The 20,363-nt window shown below is 41.5% G+C and overlaps 2 protein-coding genes across 2 annotated transcripts; one reads left to right on the forward strand and one right to left on the reverse strand.

The window, feature by feature from the left end:
- The first annotated feature begins 832 nt into the window (after positions 1 to 832).
- Positions 833 to 4,645, forward strand: ppifb (peptidylprolyl isomerase Fb). Its single transcript, XM_035146668.2, has 6 exons — positions 833 to 1,069; positions 1,198 to 1,228; positions 1,754 to 1,842; positions 1,931 to 2,027; positions 2,799 to 2,874; positions 4,191 to 4,645. The coding sequence occupies exons 1-6, from the start codon at positions 920 to 922 to the stop codon at positions 4,324 to 4,326; spliced, it is 579 nt and encodes a 192-aa protein (XP_035002559.1). The 5' UTR covers positions 833 to 919; the 3' UTR covers positions 4,327 to 4,645.
- A 677-nt stretch (positions 4,646 to 5,322) lies between these two features.
- On the reverse strand, positions 5,323 to 20,270 carry LOC118101040 (zinc finger CCHC domain-containing protein 24). Its single transcript, XM_035146667.2, has 4 exons — positions 18,167 to 20,270; positions 15,893 to 16,093; positions 7,054 to 7,218; positions 5,323 to 6,449 (listed from the first exon to the last, which is right to left on the reverse strand). The coding sequence occupies exons 1-4, from the start codon at positions 18,377 to 18,379 to the stop codon at positions 6,336 to 6,338; spliced, it is 693 nt and encodes a 230-aa protein (XP_035002558.1). The 5' UTR covers positions 18,380 to 20,270; the 3' UTR covers positions 5,323 to 6,335.
- Positions 20,271 to 20,363: the final 93 nt, after the last annotated feature.

The raw sequence follows: 20,363 nt of genomic DNA on the forward strand, positions 1-20,363 counted from the left end.
AGTTCCTCTCTCCAGTGACCTCTGCAGCCTCAGATTTCTGCTGTCGTCTGGCAGCCGGACTGAAACCTGACATGTTCCTCAGCTGTTGTTCATCTGCCTCAAAGTTCAATATCACAGATGTAACGACTGGTTATTTGAGTTATCACAGCCGTTCTGAATTCAACTCTTATGAATCTTGTAAAGATCAAACCACGGTCAAAGTTTTCCCCAAATACTTTTATTACTGTTTACATTTTGTGTAGTTCTATATCTTTATTAAAATTATATGAATTGTTGCCACGGTTATATATCTCCCTTTTAGTGTAAAATAAGTTCACAATGTTATGTACAACATGTTCCCACGTGTTTCAGCAGGATTTCATGTTTTACATTGCTGTCACTTGATTGGCTGACTAGATAAGGAATACAGGAAGTGATCTGCGCTTGTAACACACACATGACTACAATTTGAATCCCGGTTCTTTAGCCCATACTTATTATTGAAAACAAATAATAACGCCGAATTATTTATTGGTACCTCTGCTTTGTGGTTTACTATTAAATGTACTGGGAAATATCTGCAAATTGCGTGAATGCGGAAGAAAACGACAAAAATGTGCAGATTCTCAGGGAAGTTCTGAAGCGACTTATTCCTCTGACCTCTAAGCGGATTAATGGAGGTTTGTTTGTCACGGAAACCGGATGTAGTTGATTTTCTAATTTATAATGGTATTTTTTGTTCATATATTTACTCATATCTATGCATATACACACAAATATGGAGTTTTACTTCTGTTTAGGCGCTTGAGCTCGATTTTGTGAACTCTCGCGAGATGTGGAGAAGACGTTCTTCCGGTTGTGTAAGAAAACACTTCCTGGTTCCCTGCATGTGAGCCTCGTCCTTGCCGCAGCAGCTGACCGGTGTCCGCTCGTCATCACGATGCTTCTGTCCAGCAGAATCAAGTTCTGCTCTCTGGCCTTCACCGCGGCTCGCCTGTGCAGCAGCGGGCCCGCGGCCGCCAACCTCAACCCCACGGTTTACTTCGACATCTCCGCGGACAACCAGCCGCTGGGCAGAGTCACCTTCGAGGTGAGAGGACGAGTTAAAGACCCGCAGAGTTATTCGTGACCTCCGGTCTGTTGGTGACTTCCTCTTCTTCTTCTCTGTGTCTCCATTTATTCACTATTCATTCACCATCGATTCATTTCCCTCTGCAGCTCAACGCCGAAGTTGTGCCCAAAACCGCAGGTGAGTAAAACTAACGGAAAACAGTTTGATTTCTTATCTGCACAGGACAGTTTATATTTGTCTAAATACCCAAAGTCCTATTTTTAAATCTAGTAGTAGTATACAGTAGTTAAATAGTATTAGTATGCAATGATATCTTTCTGTGCATCAATCTATTGGTGCATATATCTATTTATCTATCTAAGATGATTCTTAATACTCATGTCAATACTGTCCCTGCAGCACATGCTCAAATGTGAATGTACTATTATTTATGATTATGAACTTAACTTGTGCAGAAGTGTTGGTACTTTACCACGTCAGTAACCTGCCCTTTACCAGCTGTTCCTCATGGGGGTGGAGATAAACTGATTTGTTATCTTGTGGCAGCCTAAACCAAACTCCACTTAACTCTCAAAGCAACAGAGCCACTGACTGTTTATTCGAGTGCAGCTGTAAACCGCAGCATCCAGGTGTTGCTGAGCAGGGTGTGGTGTGTTCACTGACCTGTGTGGATTCAATCTGACACAAACTCTCCTGTCGTAGAGAACTTCCGGGCGCTGTGCACGGGGGAGCAGGGCTTTGGTTTCAAGGGGTCGATCTTCCACAGGGTGATTCCTCAGTTCATGTGCCAGGTAGGCTTCTCTCTCTCTTTCCTCTTTTCTCTTTCCTGTGTGTCCTTTTTAAATTGTCCAGTGTGTAATTACAGTTGTGTGTTTCCAGGGCGGCGACTTCACAAACCACAATGGAACTGGAGGGAAATCTATCTACGGGCGGAAGTTTCCTGATGAGAACTTCAAACTGACGCACACTGGAGCAGGTGATAAATCTACATCCCACTGATTCTTTCTGTGTGCATTCTGACTGGGAGAAGGAGAAGCAGCCTGGTATGTTTATTCCAGCATTTCCGCTACTTGTGGATTTTTCAGGAAAAGATGATTTATTTTAAAGAGGCGTTTTCCAGATGTGGACAGTCTGGGAATTTGATCAGTTGTCCTACAGGGTCTGGAGAATTCAACAGAACCAAACTGCTACATGATTATCACAGAATGTATTTTCCAAACGTCAATCGTACGTTCAAGCCAAGGCAGATTCAGACAAGTATAAAATAAAGGTCGTCAGGGCCCTGGGGACAGGGCAGGGCACAACGCAGTGTGATTCTACAGGACGAGTGCACATGAATAGCTGTGGAGCGTTTGTTCTAATAATTATATGAGCTGGTAGTTTTCAGTCCTTCCTTCACTGCAGGGTTTAAAACCAGTCTGGTGAACATTTGAGCCATGAATAAAAACATGGCAGTGAATGGAAAACTTCATACTGTGGATATGTTGTTGTACTAGAAGTATTAAAGAATCATATACGTATTTACACCACTTTATTGTATCGCATGAATGATCCGTTGTACATTCCCCATGTTTCTTCCTACTCACTCCTACCAGCAGGTGGCAGCATTGTGTAAATAGAGTAGAAGTAACACCTCAATAGTGAACAATGTGGTTAAAATGATAACAGATGTTTCCCGAAGTTGATCCTTGTAATTTACTGAAAGTTAAAAATCACTCCATTCTCTTGTGAATCTGTTGCCTTGCAGGGATCTTGTCCATGGCCAACGCTGGACCCAACACCAACGGATCCCAGTTCTTCATCTGCACCGCTAAGACCGAATGGTGCGTACCGGCCGATACTCAAAGATTATAGAGTGAGAAGTGTATTATAGTTCAGTGGTTCTGAAACTTTGCATGTCCTGAGCCACCAGCATCATCAGGTTGGTGCCACATTTCTTACCCATACGATTATTTTTTTATGTGCTTTCTCACTTTAAGCGCAAATGAGTCACAAGGAACATGAAGAATGTTTTCTCTTATTTCACTTCCACTGAGCTGCCACATGTGAAGCATGAAGCCAATTTCACAAAACACGTCTTTCTCTCACTCAATAACATCCATTTTGAAGCAGCTCTCATCAGTGATGCAGGGAAATGTTTTATTTCTTTCTCCACAACCATCTCTCAAGTTGAAATCACTTTTCTTCTTGTCATACAGTTTTTGTTTTTGTCACGGGTTGTCTGTGTAACTGTAGACAATTAGCAGGGACAAAATTTAACAACAATACTCAACTTAAGATACACAACATCCTTTTCAACTCTGTGCCACTTTTATCAAACGACAATTTTCTCACATTTCTGAGGTCTGTTCCTCCAAAACGTGCACAACACATGTGGAAGCTTTTGCAGATTAAAATCACAATGAACGCTGTTGCTTCTGGCAGATTCACACGTTAAATCACTTGTAGGATTTACACAGAAACACAAAACATCACAAACAGAACCACGATACTGAGGATCTTCAAGGATTTGAGTGAACAAGGAGGAATTCCTGTGATTTCTTCTGTGACCAGGAAAAGAAAGTTGGCGGTGGCAGCGTGCCGCTCGCAGACTGAGTCTCAGACCACATGGAAAAAGATAATAGCTACCCTGATGCACTTTTCATATATTTAAGGTTGAGTAACAGGGATCTGAAAAGAAAAGCACTTAAATCCGCTGCCAGAGACTTTTACATGTATCAGCAAGTAACCGTGGTTCATGTCAGAGGCTTCTCACTAACACTTGCATGCTTATGAAGAGAATAATAAGTGATAGAGTAAAAATATTAAATGGTCCCAGAGCACTTTTCCCAACAGGACTTAAACATCTGCTACTTTTAGCATGCTTGTTATTTTAATGTTTTTTTTAATAGTGTCCACTTATTGTTAAAAGGCCGTTTCAGGGGTTTTCTCACTTTCTTGGTGGCAGCAGTGAATTCTCCTGTTTTAACATGGGAGCAGAAAAAAGAGCAGATTTTTAATAACTCCTAAAAATAGCACCACACTCGCAGAAATCGTGGCATCACCCAACAAACGGCCGCAACTCCAACCCGGCTGGGTGCATCGCGGAGCGTCTCGCCGCACGGGGCCGTGATAATAAACTCGCTGTTTCTTCATTCAGGCTGGACGGCATGCATGTTGTGTTTGGCAGCGTGAAGGAGGGACTGGACGTGGTCAGGAAAATGGAGTCTTTCGGTTCACGGAATGGGCGAACCTCCAAGAAGATCACTATCACAGACTGCGGGGAGCTCAAGTAGAAGACGTGTGAGGGGAGGACACGGCCCCCGGCCCCCGGCCCCCAGTCTCATCTCCTGTCATTTCAATGTGAGGGTCCGAGTGAAACGGGCTCAGTCTTGGCTCATGGTGCTGCTCCTCTTTGCTGCCAGTACATAATCTCAGAGTTTTACCTTAACTCTGTAACAACGGATGCACTTAACTGTGTCTCGCTCTAAAATGTGAACTTGTATTATAGAATGCAGGGAGCTGCTCTTTATTGAGAGGAAGCTTTTCATTAATTAACTGTATTGGAAAAAGCCATTTGTTAGCAAAATAAAATAAAAAGTAATTTTTTCTTAATGTGTGAGCTTGTTCTCTGCATCTGTTTGGACACAGCGTGAACCAGATGTTTAAACATCAGAAAAACACCCACAGGAAAAACTTGACACTTAAACAACTGGCTGAGTTTATGAATGAAAGCTGTGCCCGTTTATTGGGTGAACGGCGAATGTTTTTTATCAGCAGCTGTAGAATGAGATCAGTGTTTAGTCTGTTTTTTTTCTTTCTCCTCCTGCGTTTCTCATCAGCTTCAGTCGACTCGTGATCTTATTCCACTAAGTTTTATTCTGCTGAGGTCTGTCCTGAAAAATTAAGGTCTTGAGAGGTCAGATCGCAACCGCACAGGAAAGGGTTCTGTACGTTCTGTCACTCGTTAAATATAGATATTTAAATAGATGTGTAAGTGTGTGTCAATATGTATTCTATATGTGTATACTTCTATGTATACATAAGCATATATAGAATTAAGAATACAGGAAAGCACACTATGTTCTGTTAGTCATGATAACGTCTGTGTGTGTGTATATTATTTTAATGTTTTATGTTCCATCTGGATTTGTTGTTGGTGTTATTCACATAATCTCTCAGCTCCCAAACAACATGGATGGTTTAAAACCTGATCTTATGATCTTTTCTCGTTAGAGGAGACAGAACTGATCATTTAGCAGAACAGCAGGAAAACACAAACACAATGTCAACATGTTTAAATGCATTTTAATACAAAAACATTTGAAGAGATCCATCTCATGGGTTACTCACATTAAGGCACATTAAACGGCGTGTCACGTCCAAAACAGTTATAATCAACTGATGGTTCTTTTCCATTTAATTATCGTTAATTTGAAATACAAAAACCCTCTGAAGCAACATGCACACGGAACCTTCCACTTAATCCTTCATGATCTTTGGCACATTCTGATATTTATTCCTCATTTTGTCTCGTGTTACATACGAGACATTACAACCTATGACCTATAAAAATAAAGCACCTTGCTGAGTCTCTGTTGCTGTGCTGTAGTTTATTCTATTTGTCAGGAAATACATTGTTCCTGAAATATTGCATTTGTTAACAACTTTGGAATAAAATGACCCAAAAGGTGTTTTAACTGTAGTCACATAGTATATAAAGAATAAATGTTAGTCGGCTGATATATTCCTTCATTAAGTGTAATAAGAAACAAAGCTAATGGCTTAAAAATATCTCCCAATAATTATGTACCCTCCAGTACTGATAATGCAGATACACATTAATACTGCATATCCTTCTGAGTAAAGACTTGTTGCATATTTTATACAGAAAACATCATTTTAAGTTATTGCTGGAATATACAAACATGTAGAAAAGAGTCTTCATTTGGAAACTTCACTCGTGACTTTAGCTCCAACACGAGTGAAGTCAGACGCTGAGCTAAAGTTTCTGAATTCACAGTTAAGGTAAGATTCTGGCTTCATAGTTACGACGTCAAATGAATATATTCACATATTGATAACTGAGTTACTCACAAGCACCCAGCCAATGCAAAGTACTCGTCTCCACCGAGAGATACTGCAGAAGGCTTCCATCGCGACGAGCCTCTCACACCGAGAGTCACAGTGTCAGAGAATAAACCGTTAGAGATGAAGTACGATAAAGTATATTACCTTGTGTTTTTAGTTATTAAAGTAGAATCGTCCCTTTGTGGACCAAACCAGGGAAGTCAAGCAGAGAGAGTTATTGCACACGGCGGCAGTAGTAGCCAAGGACTTTGCATTTTTCACACAGGTGTTGGGGGTGCTCTTTGCTCTGGTCCGACACGTCCAACCCGTCCGGTTTCTCCAGAGGTCGCTGGGAAAAAAATGTATTCATTCATTTGATTGTTTTTTAAATTCAGTATATTCAAAATCTGGCTATTTCTGTCAAAAAATAGAGTTGATAAACAATACACTTTTTTTTTTATATGTCTGATGATTGCAGTAGATACAACTGACACAATCTAGAAAACCCAATAACCACATAACCGCACCATTCTCTAAATTCCAATTTCTACCACTTAAATTAATGCGGTTATTAATTTAATTATGTTGGAATGTTTTCTATCGCTTACGATTTAACAAAAAAAAATAAATGCATTGAAATATGTACAGAGTTACATCCAAAGTTCAAGAAGTTAAAACTTTGCAGGATCTGATGTAACAGAGCTGAGAGTTTGACAATCTCTTATGCATTCGATAAGAACTGGTTTATAATTTATAGGAAAACCTTTGCCACTGCATCTCACTTTTTCCTGAGCCACTGAAACTTAACTGAGATCAGGATGCTTCTAAGACATGCTGTTATTTAAAATAAACTAAAAAGACAAGCAAAAGAAAATCATATTATTTAGTACCAGATGACAAAAACCCGACTGGAAGGTACCATTCACCCGTCTGTCATTGGGATGGGCTGTTACCTGTTTATGAGGGTAGACGTTGATGTGGCACTTGATGCATTCTTGCCCCATGTTGGCCCAGGAGTTCCCGCTCATCCACTTCCTCTTGCATTTAGGGCATTTGTATTCCCCGAAACACCTCTTCTTTCCCTGATACGGGGTCAGGCCTTCACCTTTGGGTCGAGCCTGAACAGAGAGTCGGAGCAGGAAATAAATTCTACATCGTCAACCCACTTTCAGCTCACTTCATTGCTTTAAATGACACGTTTACAAATGTGTGGACCTCAGCAGCTTTGCAAACATTTTCGTTTTTGACTCTCAACACTTTTGATTAATGGTTTCTCTGGTCGGCAGTGACTGAGCTGCCACGGGGGGAGCACGTGGCACCTGACCTACTGCGGCCTGCCTCTGGAGAGCCTCCAGCCGCCGTCTGTTCCTGCTGCCTGCTCCCTGTGCGTGGCCATGAACTCCTCCGCCTGCAGGGCCTCGTCTCTGGCTGCGTGGAGCCTCACGTTGGGTCCCACTGTGGCATACGACCATGCCACCGGGGTCTCCCACACACAGCCAGAGACCAACATGCTGCTTTTCAGCATCTTTTTATTCTTAAATTCACAAAACTCAAACTTAACTTGCCAGCACTTTCTGCTCGGTGTCTCTCACCATGTGTGTCTCTGTCTAAGTTAGAAGACAGATCATTTGAAAGAACAAAACGTATCTAAACTACATAGTTAATGATGGAGTAGGAACTACAGAGAATCGTTGTACTATTGAAGCTAATAAGAAGTTTTAATACTTTTAATGGTTTATTCCAAGAAAGATGCCTTATATTGTAATTTTTTGTGTAATTTATTTGTTGGCAAGAAAAGAAGGAGTCTCAGCTTTCCCATTAAAAATGAACTCACTCCCTCCAGCTGTGTTCCCAAGGGACCATAAAGGAGGCCCCGGCCTGTGTGGGGACCAATGGGAGAGGCCTCCCCGCTATAGGACAAATACCTCAGGCTCTCAGTCATCCCTCCCAGCTGCTCCCAACCCACCAACCAGGACACAAAGATCTTAGCTCGGAGGAAATAAAACCCAGATGAACTCTGCACTTGTATAACATGACAAAATCCAAAACCCATCACAAAGAAATCGTCTCGACGAGACTGGTTTGAATTAAAAGCGCCTCGTCTGATAAAAGTAGGGCAAGTCCAAATTAAGACGGAGTCCACACCACCGAAGGAGTTCACATCAAATCTTGTTTTGATTTTGCAGCAGAAACACATGTCAGGTTCAAAAGCTCCAGCAGATCATTCTATTCATTTCCAGGACTACATCTGTTAAAAAACAACAACAGCCAAGTCCCTGACTGTTAAGACCACTGTGAAGCGTTTGGAGGCCTGTGTTTGCATCACTCAGCCACCGTGAGGCACTGTGGGAGGTCACTTTTGATGGCAGGGCCTACAGGGAGAGCGGACAGAGCATCATCTTCCTGAGGGAGGAAGCAGCTTTCACTCCGCAGAGCAAGCAAAACAAACTCTACCTAAAGTCTGGAGCCCACAGGGCAGCAAAGGGCACGGCGCACTCCGCTGTTTCCACTGGTCCCATCAAAGATGTGACACCGATAAACACGACCACTGGAAATCACACTTTTGACCTGACTTTGAGTGGACGGCAGGAAAGTTTGAGCAAAGGCAGAAAAATGTAACAAATCTGTCATCAATCCTCCTGCATGCACGAAACAAGTCAAGACACTCAGACGGGTTTTCACTCTTTTACTTAGAGATGCATTTGGTTAGAAGTTTCTTATATAGTGAAAATTAGAAAATTTACCATGTTTACTATGGTTTAGCGTTTTAGCATGCTAATCTTTGCTAATACAACATAAGGAATGTCAAAACACAAAGTTTTGGACAAAAAACATTTTTCCAACCACGTATATCAATCATTCCAAGCTGATAAACAAATAACAAAACCGTTTATATTACTTAAAAACACAAGTAACTCCAAATGCCTCAAACCCAAATACAACTGGATCAACCAACACAGGCGTGACATGTTTGCTTTATGCTCTCAAAGTAAACTCAGAGCTTCTCTTTGGATTTAGAGTTAAAGGCTGTTTTGTTAATTTCTTTTTCTCAGGAAAACAATACTTAATCTCTTTAATTCAGAGACACAGCAGATGCTGTGAATGCAACACGCTTCCGTATGATTGGAGTTTGTTTCGTGACTTTTTTTCCTTTTTGGCCGGTGTTCTCCCAAAACAGATTTGGGTTTGATTGAAGATCTCTGCAGCCCAAAACCATGTGTGAGAAGTGGTTTTGCTTTTAAGACAAATAGTTTTTTCCCCCCTTCATTTATTCTGTGCATTACAACACAGACTCACCAAAAGCCATATAACTCAAATTGTTGTGCAACTCAAATCAGAGCCAGAGTACATGGAGCGATGTAAAGCCAGATTCGGAGGCTGCAGCAGATAAGGCAGATCCTTGCAGCCTGGTGAGAGAGGCCCAGAAGGTTGGCGGCCTCCTTCTGCCATCATCTGGAATCCATCAGGATAAACAATGGACTTCTCCAAAATCCTCAATCAACCCCCCTTCTCCTTTCTCTCCCCCTCATTCACTCTCTCCCCCCACGTCCATACCCCATGAGACATCCTGGAGAACGCAGCAACACCAGGCCTGTTGGATACCATGTGGTCAATTACTCCACACTAACAAACCCAGGGCGCTCTCATCCCTTTCGCTGGGTTTAATTTGTCTCAGACCCCCGGAGCATCGGGGAGAAGCCCATCTGTTACCAGAGCAAAACAACACATTAAGGCCCGGACTCACTGCAACAGGTCTCCTAAGTCTTAAAGACTTAAGTGATACTTTGAAATATCTTGTGAAATCAATTATCGCAGCAGGGTTACAAGCAACAAGCGGAGCGTGACTTTTCATTTTCCATAAAAAGATTAAATTAGTAGATGGTTAGACGTATTTTAGGACGATAATTATTAAAAAAAACAGGATAATTATATCCTGAGACAGGTGAAATATAACTGGTTACAGTAATGAAGTTATTTATCGTTCAAGCGCGCTGCTTGTTCCGTCTTCTCAAATGAGAGCATTTACAGCTTTTCTCTGTTTCATTTCATTGTTAAGTTAATGTATTTGTGTTTTGGAGCAAGATATTTTAAGGTGACACCATGAAAAATAATAGTTTTTGTCCAACATCAAAATATTATTTAAAATCTGCGGATTTTTAAAGTGTTCAAATAGGACTATGTTGTGGATACTTCTAAAGAAGACAATCTTTGTAATAAAAATTATATAATATAATCTCTTAAATGTGTTTTGTAATGAAGAAAATAGCTGGTGTACCTGAAAATATTTGGGAAATGCAACACTTTTAATGAAGTAAATAGAAAGTGTAATTGGTCATGATTAAGTCATTTTCTTTAACTGACACGCTGGTGTTCATACATTTACTCTCTTTAAATATTTGACTTTATAGCTTCTTTGTCATTATCTTATGTATCTTTTAATACAATATGAAAGAAATAAAATGTTACTCATACTTACTGTGTATGAGGCTGATGTGTATAACTATACCAAGCTGCTCTTACTGTGTCATTGGTGCTGAACTCAACATTCCTCCACATTTAAACACATGTTTAAATGTGCACTGAGCTTCTCTACAGACTTCTGCACAGTGATAAGCATGAACCCCAGAGCTGCGATTCAAGGAAACAAGATACAAGACGCTCCCTGGCCAGTGGCAGCAAAACCTATGTCCTGTTTCACACAATGGTGCTTCCTTTTTTTTCCAGGATTTATCAGGGGCAAATGTTCCACTTGTAGAAACATGCAGATATCAAATGAGTCCTTCAGCAGCGTGAGGCTGTAATCCTTCCACACGGCCTTTCTGCAAAGCTCATCTGACACACAGAATGGATTAACTTCCCCCGTCCTCAAAAAATAAATGTGATTAGGTGTAAACAACTGCAGGCCAAAGAGCAGATGATTGGTTTTCTGTTTTCCTACGTGACTCTCTGGATTTCCACTCTTCCATCAAGCCCCATTGTTCAGAATATATAGGACCTTTAAACGCAGCAGAATTATTCTCACACACAAATTCACAGACATTATAGCCTTTCACCATCCATTTAACACAGAGTGCTGCTTTCATATAGGGGTAAAATTTACCAACACACTGAGTTCCAGTTGGCTGTGGTCAAGTTGATGACATATGCAGCTGTAAACTGGCTTTACATTTCACAGCGAGGGAATGACAGGGGGGGGGGGGGGGGGTGCCAGACAAACACGAAATGCAACAGAGAGACACAACTGAGCCAGATTCAGGCTCCCAGGAGGCCAGGAACAAGCCAGAGGTAAATTTAATCTCATACCTAATGTGCAGTGATGGATGCAGTTATAGTCAGTTTCACACTGCTGGAATAATCTCACCGAAAAAAAGAACCTCACATTTTGAAGTAGCAGTCCAAAGAAATCGATTTACAGTCGCTATGACAACAATCCACAGCATCTGTTAATGTGCCTGAACTTTTACAAACTTCATGTCATGGTTCAGAGCAACAGGTCTGCAAAAAGGTTGGGACACAAGATGTCGGGTTTCTGACGTCATCCCATGTAAACCAATTAACTTAATTGTACAACCACCATAATAAATAGTGGCTTCAATATCAACTTGTCAAATGTTAAACACACTTTATAGCCGATACATAGGTTTTATGATTAACGTGTCAAAAGCATTTATGTGCCTGTCACATCTGATCCATTTCTTTGCAGAAAACAGAGGTGACTGGGTAAAGGGGAGCAGATGAGCAGGTGTGGGAGTCAGATGAATGAATGGACGATGGCAGAAGAATGCAGTGAGAGTGGTTAGCTTTAGATTACAGATTCTGGGGGGGGGTGAAGTCTGGTTTACTCGTTTAAGTGCATACCGAACCATTCCTTATCCCTATACCCTATAGATGCCTATACTCCAGAGTCTCTGCTTACCAAGCGAGAAGTGGCTGAGGTGCAAAGCTGATCAAATTGCACACAAGGGCAGAGGAAGTCCTTATGACACTTCATACCACCCCCTCCTCAACTAGTCTATCTACCCCCAGATTCCAGGGTTTCCGCTATCTTACTCATCCTCCTCGGCAGATGATCGGGCCAAAAACAACAGACAGCAAGCTGAGGACAGATAAGACATTTAGCAGCAGTGAAAACACAAGGATAAAAGCAGCAGTATAACCGGACAGCTCTGTCTGAGATTCACCAGTTACACATTGGGCTGTGAGCCGTATCGCTGCACCTGGACGGAAGTACAGTGTCTGGTCCTAAATCAACACTGATAACATTATCAGTATTTGGAGATATCAGCAGAAACACATTCTGCTCACCTATATAATACAGAGACATTTCCTCCATGGCTATGGCTGCTTTGAGTTTGAAAAAAAACCCACAGGATATTTGCTGCATGTTATTTAGTCAGTGGCTCAGTAATGTTTTTTTCTGCACAGCGGTACATCCTAAAGTGTGACTAACCAAACCGAGTTCGAACAGAAAAATGTGGCCCGCTTCACTCTCTAGTACATTCAGGAATAGTCTATTCAATTTAATCGAGGCTAGTTTTACTTTCTGTTAAAATAAACTTTTGACATTGTGGTAAATGTACTTATTCACCTTCTGTCTGTGAAGCTACGTAAGGAGCCAGCTAACTTAGCTTAGCACAAAGGCTCAAAATGGGAAAACATATAGCCTGGCTCTGTCTGGACCAAACTAAATCGTTCTACCAGAATGCTAAAACGTTAGAGGCAACATAATTCAGTTAAAGACAATGAACGCTGATATTAAATACTAGATAAAACTCAAAGAACTAAAAATATCACTTTCATCCATCTTAGGCCAAATACAATAAAAGAATTCCCTCTGAAAGCGTTGCAACTATCAGAAGTTCCACTTTCCAGACCATAGGTCCAGACTAATTATCAAAGCAGACCTTGTCCCTCCACTCAAACATGATTCAACTGTAAAGACCGGTACACCCACTTCCTGTGCTACCCACTGTTTCCAAAACCAGGGTTTTGATTTGGACATCTCTGGGCAGCTCACTGCTCACTGGCCCTTTGTCCATCCAATCGCCGCTTCTTCGCATACGGGCAGACGGATGGAGAGAGATGGAGTTGACTGCAGCCAAGCCAAGCAGAGCTGAGCGAACAATACAGCCTGACTTCTTGACCTTTGGTTCCACAGGCCCTCTGCAGAAACAATGCTCTCCTTATTTAGCCCAGGCCCTTCCCACCATACACCCATTTACTGTCAGCACACTGTCACTTGTGTATTCTCTTTACAGTAACCTGGTTCAGCTACTTAATTGGCAAAGGTCGTTGAAATGTTGTGACCCGGGGTTCAGGGATGAGAGGTGTGAAGAAAGCATGTTTTAGGTAATTTGACAGAAATTTGAAGCAGTTTTTCCATCAACGTGGCACAAAGGGACAGAGTTTTTTCATCTTAACACACTAATTTAATAACAAGTTATTTGTCTGCAACCCAAGAAATCCACAGTGTACCGAAGGTGTTTATTTCATTTATCTACAGCTAAAAATACAACAGATTCCAGCAAACAAAAACAAAATGTAGTTCTGCTCAAGAGACCTTTTGTCATGACGACGGTTTACGTAATCATAACTTCATCTCTGAAATATTAGCAACACATGATAGAATCTGACATCATCGTTTTCTGAAGCAGAGCAGCAGAGCGCCAGCCAGCAGAAATGGTTTCCAGATTTTTTAACACCATAAGGGGTGTGGCCACTCCAGAGAATTATAAAAAATCTCAGCTCGGGGTAATCCTTTGACGTCTTAACCTCCTGGTGAAACAAGTAACCCAACCCTCCACTATGCTGTCAACGGGATGCTTACCGCTGACATGCCGAGCACAGCATGGATAGTATATCTCATACCGATGAGCAGGGCCGCAAACAAAAATTCATGGTCTGACACGTCTCTTTTTTCATTGTTTTTCATCACCTAAGGTTTCGGCTTGAAGAGCCATGTGTTTCTTTATCAAAGAAGCAGACTTTTAGAGTTGACATGGGCCCCATTCCACCCAGAGAGAGGCTGTTAAAGGCCCCACACACCCACTTCCTGTGCACTTCTTCTCTCATCTTACTGAGCCGTGACATTCTTTGATTCCTGACCATAGAGCTCCCTTCAGCTATGGAAACATGCAACCAGAGAGTCAATGCTGCTAATAATCCATAAAAACAAGTAATTCTGCATTGCTTTGATTAATGGCTCTCACATTAACCCGTGTGGACCAGTGGTGGAAAACATCTTTCATGCGGAAAGAGATGTATATTTTTGTGACTGATGAACAGACGGTCGTATCTGCCTCTTGCAGTTAAGTGAAAATGTTGAGAGCTATAAACTCACTGCAGTTGATTTTTCTCTGCATTCCTCACTTTGCTCCACTAATTTTGTTCATGGCTGAGCTGCATCAATCTCCTCTGAGTGGGCAGTGATGGAGGTGAGCTTTCAGGGAAGAGGTATTTTGGGGAGACATGGTTATTTTCTCTCTAGCTTTGAGTTAGATGAGAAGATAACGGTCCAACGTCTGCAGGCTAGCTGGAGCCAGCAGTTTGTTGAATCTGTGAAAAAAGTGTAAACCCAACTTTTAAATGTTTTACATGGAGTTTGGATAGTTGGACAGAGCCAAGCTAGCTGTTCTCCAGTTTTCCTGTCTTTCTGCTAAGCTACGCTAACTAGCTGCTTATTCCAGCCACATGTTTACCGTACAGAAAGTAATCTAAAGCTTCCTTCAGACATGCACTGAAGTCTGGATATTTTCTGGAAATTTTCAAGAGGGGCTAGATGTGAGAATGCAAATGTCAAAGTCAGATGTCCCAATTTTCTGGAACCAGCTCATGTCTGAAAACAGCTGCACTTTCAGCAAGACATAAACGTAACTCCCAAAATGTGAAACTATGGCTTTAAGCTCACACACAGCAGGATGCCAACACACGCCAAAAATCAATTATCAATTATTTAATCTCTTGCACCAACTTCAGTTAAAGATTTCCCCATCTCTTAAAAAACTTTATACGAGTGTCCTCTAATTTAGAAATGGTTCTTGCAGAAAGTGTTAAATTGCTACAGATATCACTTAGTTTTACGACCTGTGGAACTATCATGTTGCAGGTTTCACAGAATCTTCTTTCTCCCCGACAAAATTAAGTGATTAAACTTTATAGGCTTCTTGATATAATCGACCTGTAAAAGTTAACCAGCTTTTCCCTTTTTGCTACCTTGTTTCTAGGACACACCCTGTCAATTAGTCATTTGATTATTTCCATTACACCTAACAAATGTCAGGCATTTCCCTCTGAACATGATCAATGGGGAACCGCAGCTGCACATGAGCCAGTGGTAATACTTCTTTCGTGTTTGGAGTGGAGGTCGTGCCTCGTTCCACAGGAAAACCTATCATCTTTCATTAAGACCAGCTCCGAGATGCAATCGGGCATCTGCTGCTCATTACCAACCTGCAGTTGTTCATCTAACTCAAAAACATGCTGAGGAATCTATTTCCCATAGAAAATACTGAATACAAAGATAATATTCTAACTTGGGTTTTAATATCTTTAAACAAAAAAAGCAGTGAATATGCCTCAAACTGTGATGAAGCAGGTGGATTTGAGCCAAGATTCAGATCAAATCAGATCCAATATGTCATGTTATGAATTCTCTTTTGCAGACAGCACTTCATATGTTGATATCCAAAACACGTAGAATAATTTGACAGATGGCTCACACACTGCACAGCTGTTTCACCCGGCATTGAGGACATGCACCTGACTGAGGTGCAGCATCCCTGACTGGCTCACCTGAGGGCAGTCTTTGATGTAGTGCCCTTTGTTGAAGCAGAGGTGGCACAGGTAGTTGGGCGGCGGCCGTTTGCTGTGTTTGCGCGTCTCGGGGGACAGGGAGAGGTCTGAGAAATGGTCCGCAAGAGAGCTCAAGCCTTCCACGATATTGTTGAGGGACCCGTAGGGCGAGGAGTTCTTGTAGAAATTGTTGTTCAAGGCCTGTCGGTGAAAAACATGGAGCAAGGTGAGAAATCTGTGGCAATGGAACCATGTGGGTGTGAGGTTGAAATATACAAATATACAGTAGATGCATTGATACACTAAAGCGGGGCTACACCTGACTATTAATCGTATTTCCTCTACCTGGGGGTTTTCACCCCTGCCCCAGCCCGTTTTTTGGGGTTGATTTGTATGTTTATGAACACAATTACACAAAAACAATTAGAACAGTTTTCCATGAAAATTGGTAAAAGGATCAACATGGGCCAAGGAAGAATCCATTAAATGTTGATGTGGATCTGGATAAAGGGGCAGATCAAGGGATTTTTTATCGCTTTCTTTAACATTGTGAGATACGCCGTTTTCCAACATTTTCATTGATTTCTCAGAGAATAATAAATGGATCTTGATGATAAAAATCAGGTTCAATCAAGTTTAGGGGACTAATATTTTTGAGTATTTGCAATTTCGTGCAGATCCAAATAAAAATCTGGATCTCGTGAATTCAAATGAAGCTTCATAATGGGACAGTTGGGCCTCGGTGGAGCTGAGGTATTGTTAATTCATTCTATTAACCTGTTGATGAATCGCGTAACTCTTTATTTAGACTTCTAAAGCCCATCACGATTTCCCAAAGACCAAAGCCTTGTCCTAAAATAAGTTATTTTGTTCAACCAACAATCTAAAACCCGGAGATGCCCTGTTAACAATGATATCAACCAAAAAACTGCATATTCTCACATGGAGATGGATACATTACTTCAAATATGTTATCCTGAATTGTGGTTGATTAATTTTCCAGTGATCTATTAATGGATTAATGGACTAATCTTTGTAGCGTTGCACAAAAGTATCCCTCATTTCAAACAAGGACACAGAGGAACATTGTTGTGACTGGACGATGAAAGAGCACTTCAGCCAGCATGTCAGTCCATCACCCTGATGGATTCTCCTGTTTGTCTCTCTGACAGAAGACGACTTTATTTCATTTCTGCAGATGCGCTGCCTTTACCGCATTTACTCTGCACGCCAATGGTGTCCGTTTCCTCGCCGGGACAAAATGTCTTTGTCGTGTTTTATTCCGACCGGTCCTATATTGGCACAACACAATCAGTATCATTGTGTCTCTGGAGGAGACGGGTGCTATGGCACCGCAGGGCAAACATGAAGAACAGCCTGCAGACACTGGCTGTTTACTCTGAAGGCATCACAGACAGAGAATTGTAATCAGATGCACATGTACAATCCAGAGTACATGTTCTGCATGACATATCAACCCACTGCATGTCTGTGGCATGTGTGCAGTTACAGTACATGATTCCGTCCGCCAAGGAGGTTAAGTTGTTAGTTAGCAAGCAAAAACTACTGGACATATTCTGACCAAACTGGGTGGAGGGGTGCAGTATGGGTCAGGAAACAACCTATGAGTGTTTGCAATTTGGTGCATATCCAAATAAAAATCTGGATCAAGACAATTAAATTGTGGCTTCATCAGGAGACTGTTGGGCATTGGCCTTATACTCCTCTAGTTTGAGTTCTTCCAGTTTTAATGTGAACGTGTATATTTAGGTTTAAGTTCTGGTGACTTTTGAAGCCAACATGTAAACAGAAACACAGTAATTATTATTTTTTCTACTTTTCTTGAACGGGTCAGTGTTGAATCAAGCAACACCAAGTTCCACTGAGTCAAGGCTGCACACATCTCTGACCAAGCCAGAGGCCAGCCAGGGTGAACCCTCACACTTTCAAAAACCCTGTGAGAGGTTGTTTTTTTTTCTTTCCTCAACCTGCCATTCCTCCGGCAGCTGCACACTGACACCAGAACACAGTCTGAACACACTCAGGCACTATACCAGGGTACAAAACACATATTCATATGCTACCCACTCGCCACAGTTCGACCCAACGAAGGCATGCAGGTGAGGTTTACAAAAATAACCCAGGGTGAAATATGAGGGGATGATTTTCAGGGCCACGCTATGGGAGAGATTTATGATGTGCAGCAGAGGATGCAAGTTTTCAACAGAGTCACAGTGGCCATGCAAGGAGTTAGTCACATCACACCAGTTGTACCTCACTCCTCAGATGGAAGAAGTTGTTGAGATAGTTGGAGCTCAGATCCGCTGCGCTGCGCTTGGAGTTGTTCATGTCCTGGAGGGAAGAGTCCGACTCGGCTTTGAAGGCATCGAACGTGCTGCTCTGGGAGTCCTGCAGGGACATGTAGACCCAGTTGAGCAGCTGTGCAGGTTGGTACACGGCGGCACCAGTCTCTATAGCGGACATCATTCTGTCGTTGGCTGGAGGGGGACCGCTGCGCCTCTTGGAGTGAAAGCACCGTCAGAACCGCCGGGTTTTCTGGATCACCCAACTTCTCTGAGTCATCCCCCTGCTCCGGCTGGGTGGGTGTGGACCTCTGGTTCACCTGGGGGAGCCCTGGAGGACCCCGGTCACAGGACAGCGGTGTCTCGGGGAGGACGCAGTGGAAGCATTAAGCGCAAAAAGGGCTGAGCAGCGGTTTGGAGCTTGGAGCAGCAGGACTGTGGGTTGCGTCACAGAGGACAGGAGGTCCAATCAGCGTGCATCTCTCTGCTCAACTTTTCTAAATGTTCAGGAACATGGAAAACTCAAAGCAAGAGTTATAATGAAGGAGAAAGGGTGAACGTTTTTATAGGTCAGTGTTTATGTGTGGTTTAGTTTGGAATGAGGCCCATTCGTTTTTTAAAAAATATGCATAAAAATACATACAAACATAAAAGTTTCAATTCCTAATTAGACCTCAGTGGTCCAGTTTATATTTATAATGACTATGTTGTTTGTTGAAAACATTAATGTTGCATAATGTTGAATGTAATTGGTATAGGCCCAAGTCTGCTGTTACAATAATGAATGTTTATATAAGATTAAGAAAAACTGACGTTTGATAAGTCATGTTTTGTTCTGTTTGTTTATTTTATGTTTTAGGCAAATCGATCAATGTTTGGTTTTGATTGTTTTCACACGTGAGAGGCAAAGTCAGAAGTTTTAGACTAAGCATTCATCAAATAGGCTGAAGTCAAATGAAAGCATTTTAAGATACACTTCACGGTGCTCAGTTAAACCAACAACTAACCACCCAGTGCTTACTCACTCAGTTTAAGCTGATTTGATTTAAAGGCCTTCAGATTGAATATAGTCTGCAATACATGTCTTTACCACAAATAGACTGCTGCCATCTAGTGATGTAAACTGATACTGAAGATAGTATTTCAGTTGTTCTCATGAGTTCAGGATCATGTAAAAATTCCATAAATTACAAAAAGCTGTAGTTGTTTGATACTGAAGCTCGTGTTCCAGCCTCCATCATTATCTCTTAGAGAGAATTTAGGGACCCACAGCAATGACAATAATGGAAGAGTGGAGTCGAGTTTTAAAACCTTAGAAAGCAACAATGTTTGGCGCTTCTCAGATTCAGTGACTAAGAGTTCCCTCTTCACCACAGTTTGGAGGAGATCGTGCCCATTTGAGATCAAGATTTCTGGGCGGAAAAAAAGAAGTCAGATTATTCATAATTGTAAAAATGAGCAAAGATAAGAGGAAAGTCTGAGAAGGGTGAGAAATAAGTGAAGCTGAATTAATTATATTAGTCTGTTCTATCCCATTAAGAGGTGGGGGTAGACTTAACCAGCTACAACAAAATTAAACTTCATGGTCCATCATTATAAACAAGCTAATGATATATTAACAAATCGGACACAGGGGTCATTTTTCTGTGGAAGGAGTACTTTTTAAACTTTTGAAATACATTTACCTACTTATTTACATATACCTAAGTAGTGACTTTAAACAATTTAACACGGCTAAGTTAAGTTTCTAGCCGCCTGCAAATTAGTAGTATTGTGAAGAAAAACTTGCAAATCATTTATTTATTGTGTAATATGTCACTGTGTGCTTTTTGGAACATCTACCGAGCACCAAAAGTCCAGGACGAATGAAGGACTTTTACTGGAATCAAGTATATTAACATGGTTATGCTGTAATAATAAGAAGACGAATTGAATATATATACAGATCGTTTTGAGATACCCAAGTCTGCTTTACAGAGATAGGAAACAAAAACATGAAACAAATGATAGTAGGGAGATGTTTGCTGGAGATAAAGAATCTAGTGGTTTAAAGTCTTTTTTTGTGAACATGTGTGTTTGAGGGAGCGTCCAGGGCTGGGACATGTGTGAAGTAAGTAAACAAACCCTGCATGTGTCCTCTAGTTACCATGCAAGCTGAAGTAATGACT

The sequence above is a fragment of the Hippoglossus stenolepis genome, chromosome 21 (assembly GCF_022539355.2).
Source record: "Hippoglossus stenolepis isolate QCI-W04-F060 chromosome 21, HSTE1.2, whole genome shotgun sequence".
Classification (NCBI taxonomy): domain Eukaryota; kingdom Metazoa; phylum Chordata; class Actinopteri; order Pleuronectiformes; family Pleuronectidae; genus Hippoglossus; species Hippoglossus stenolepis.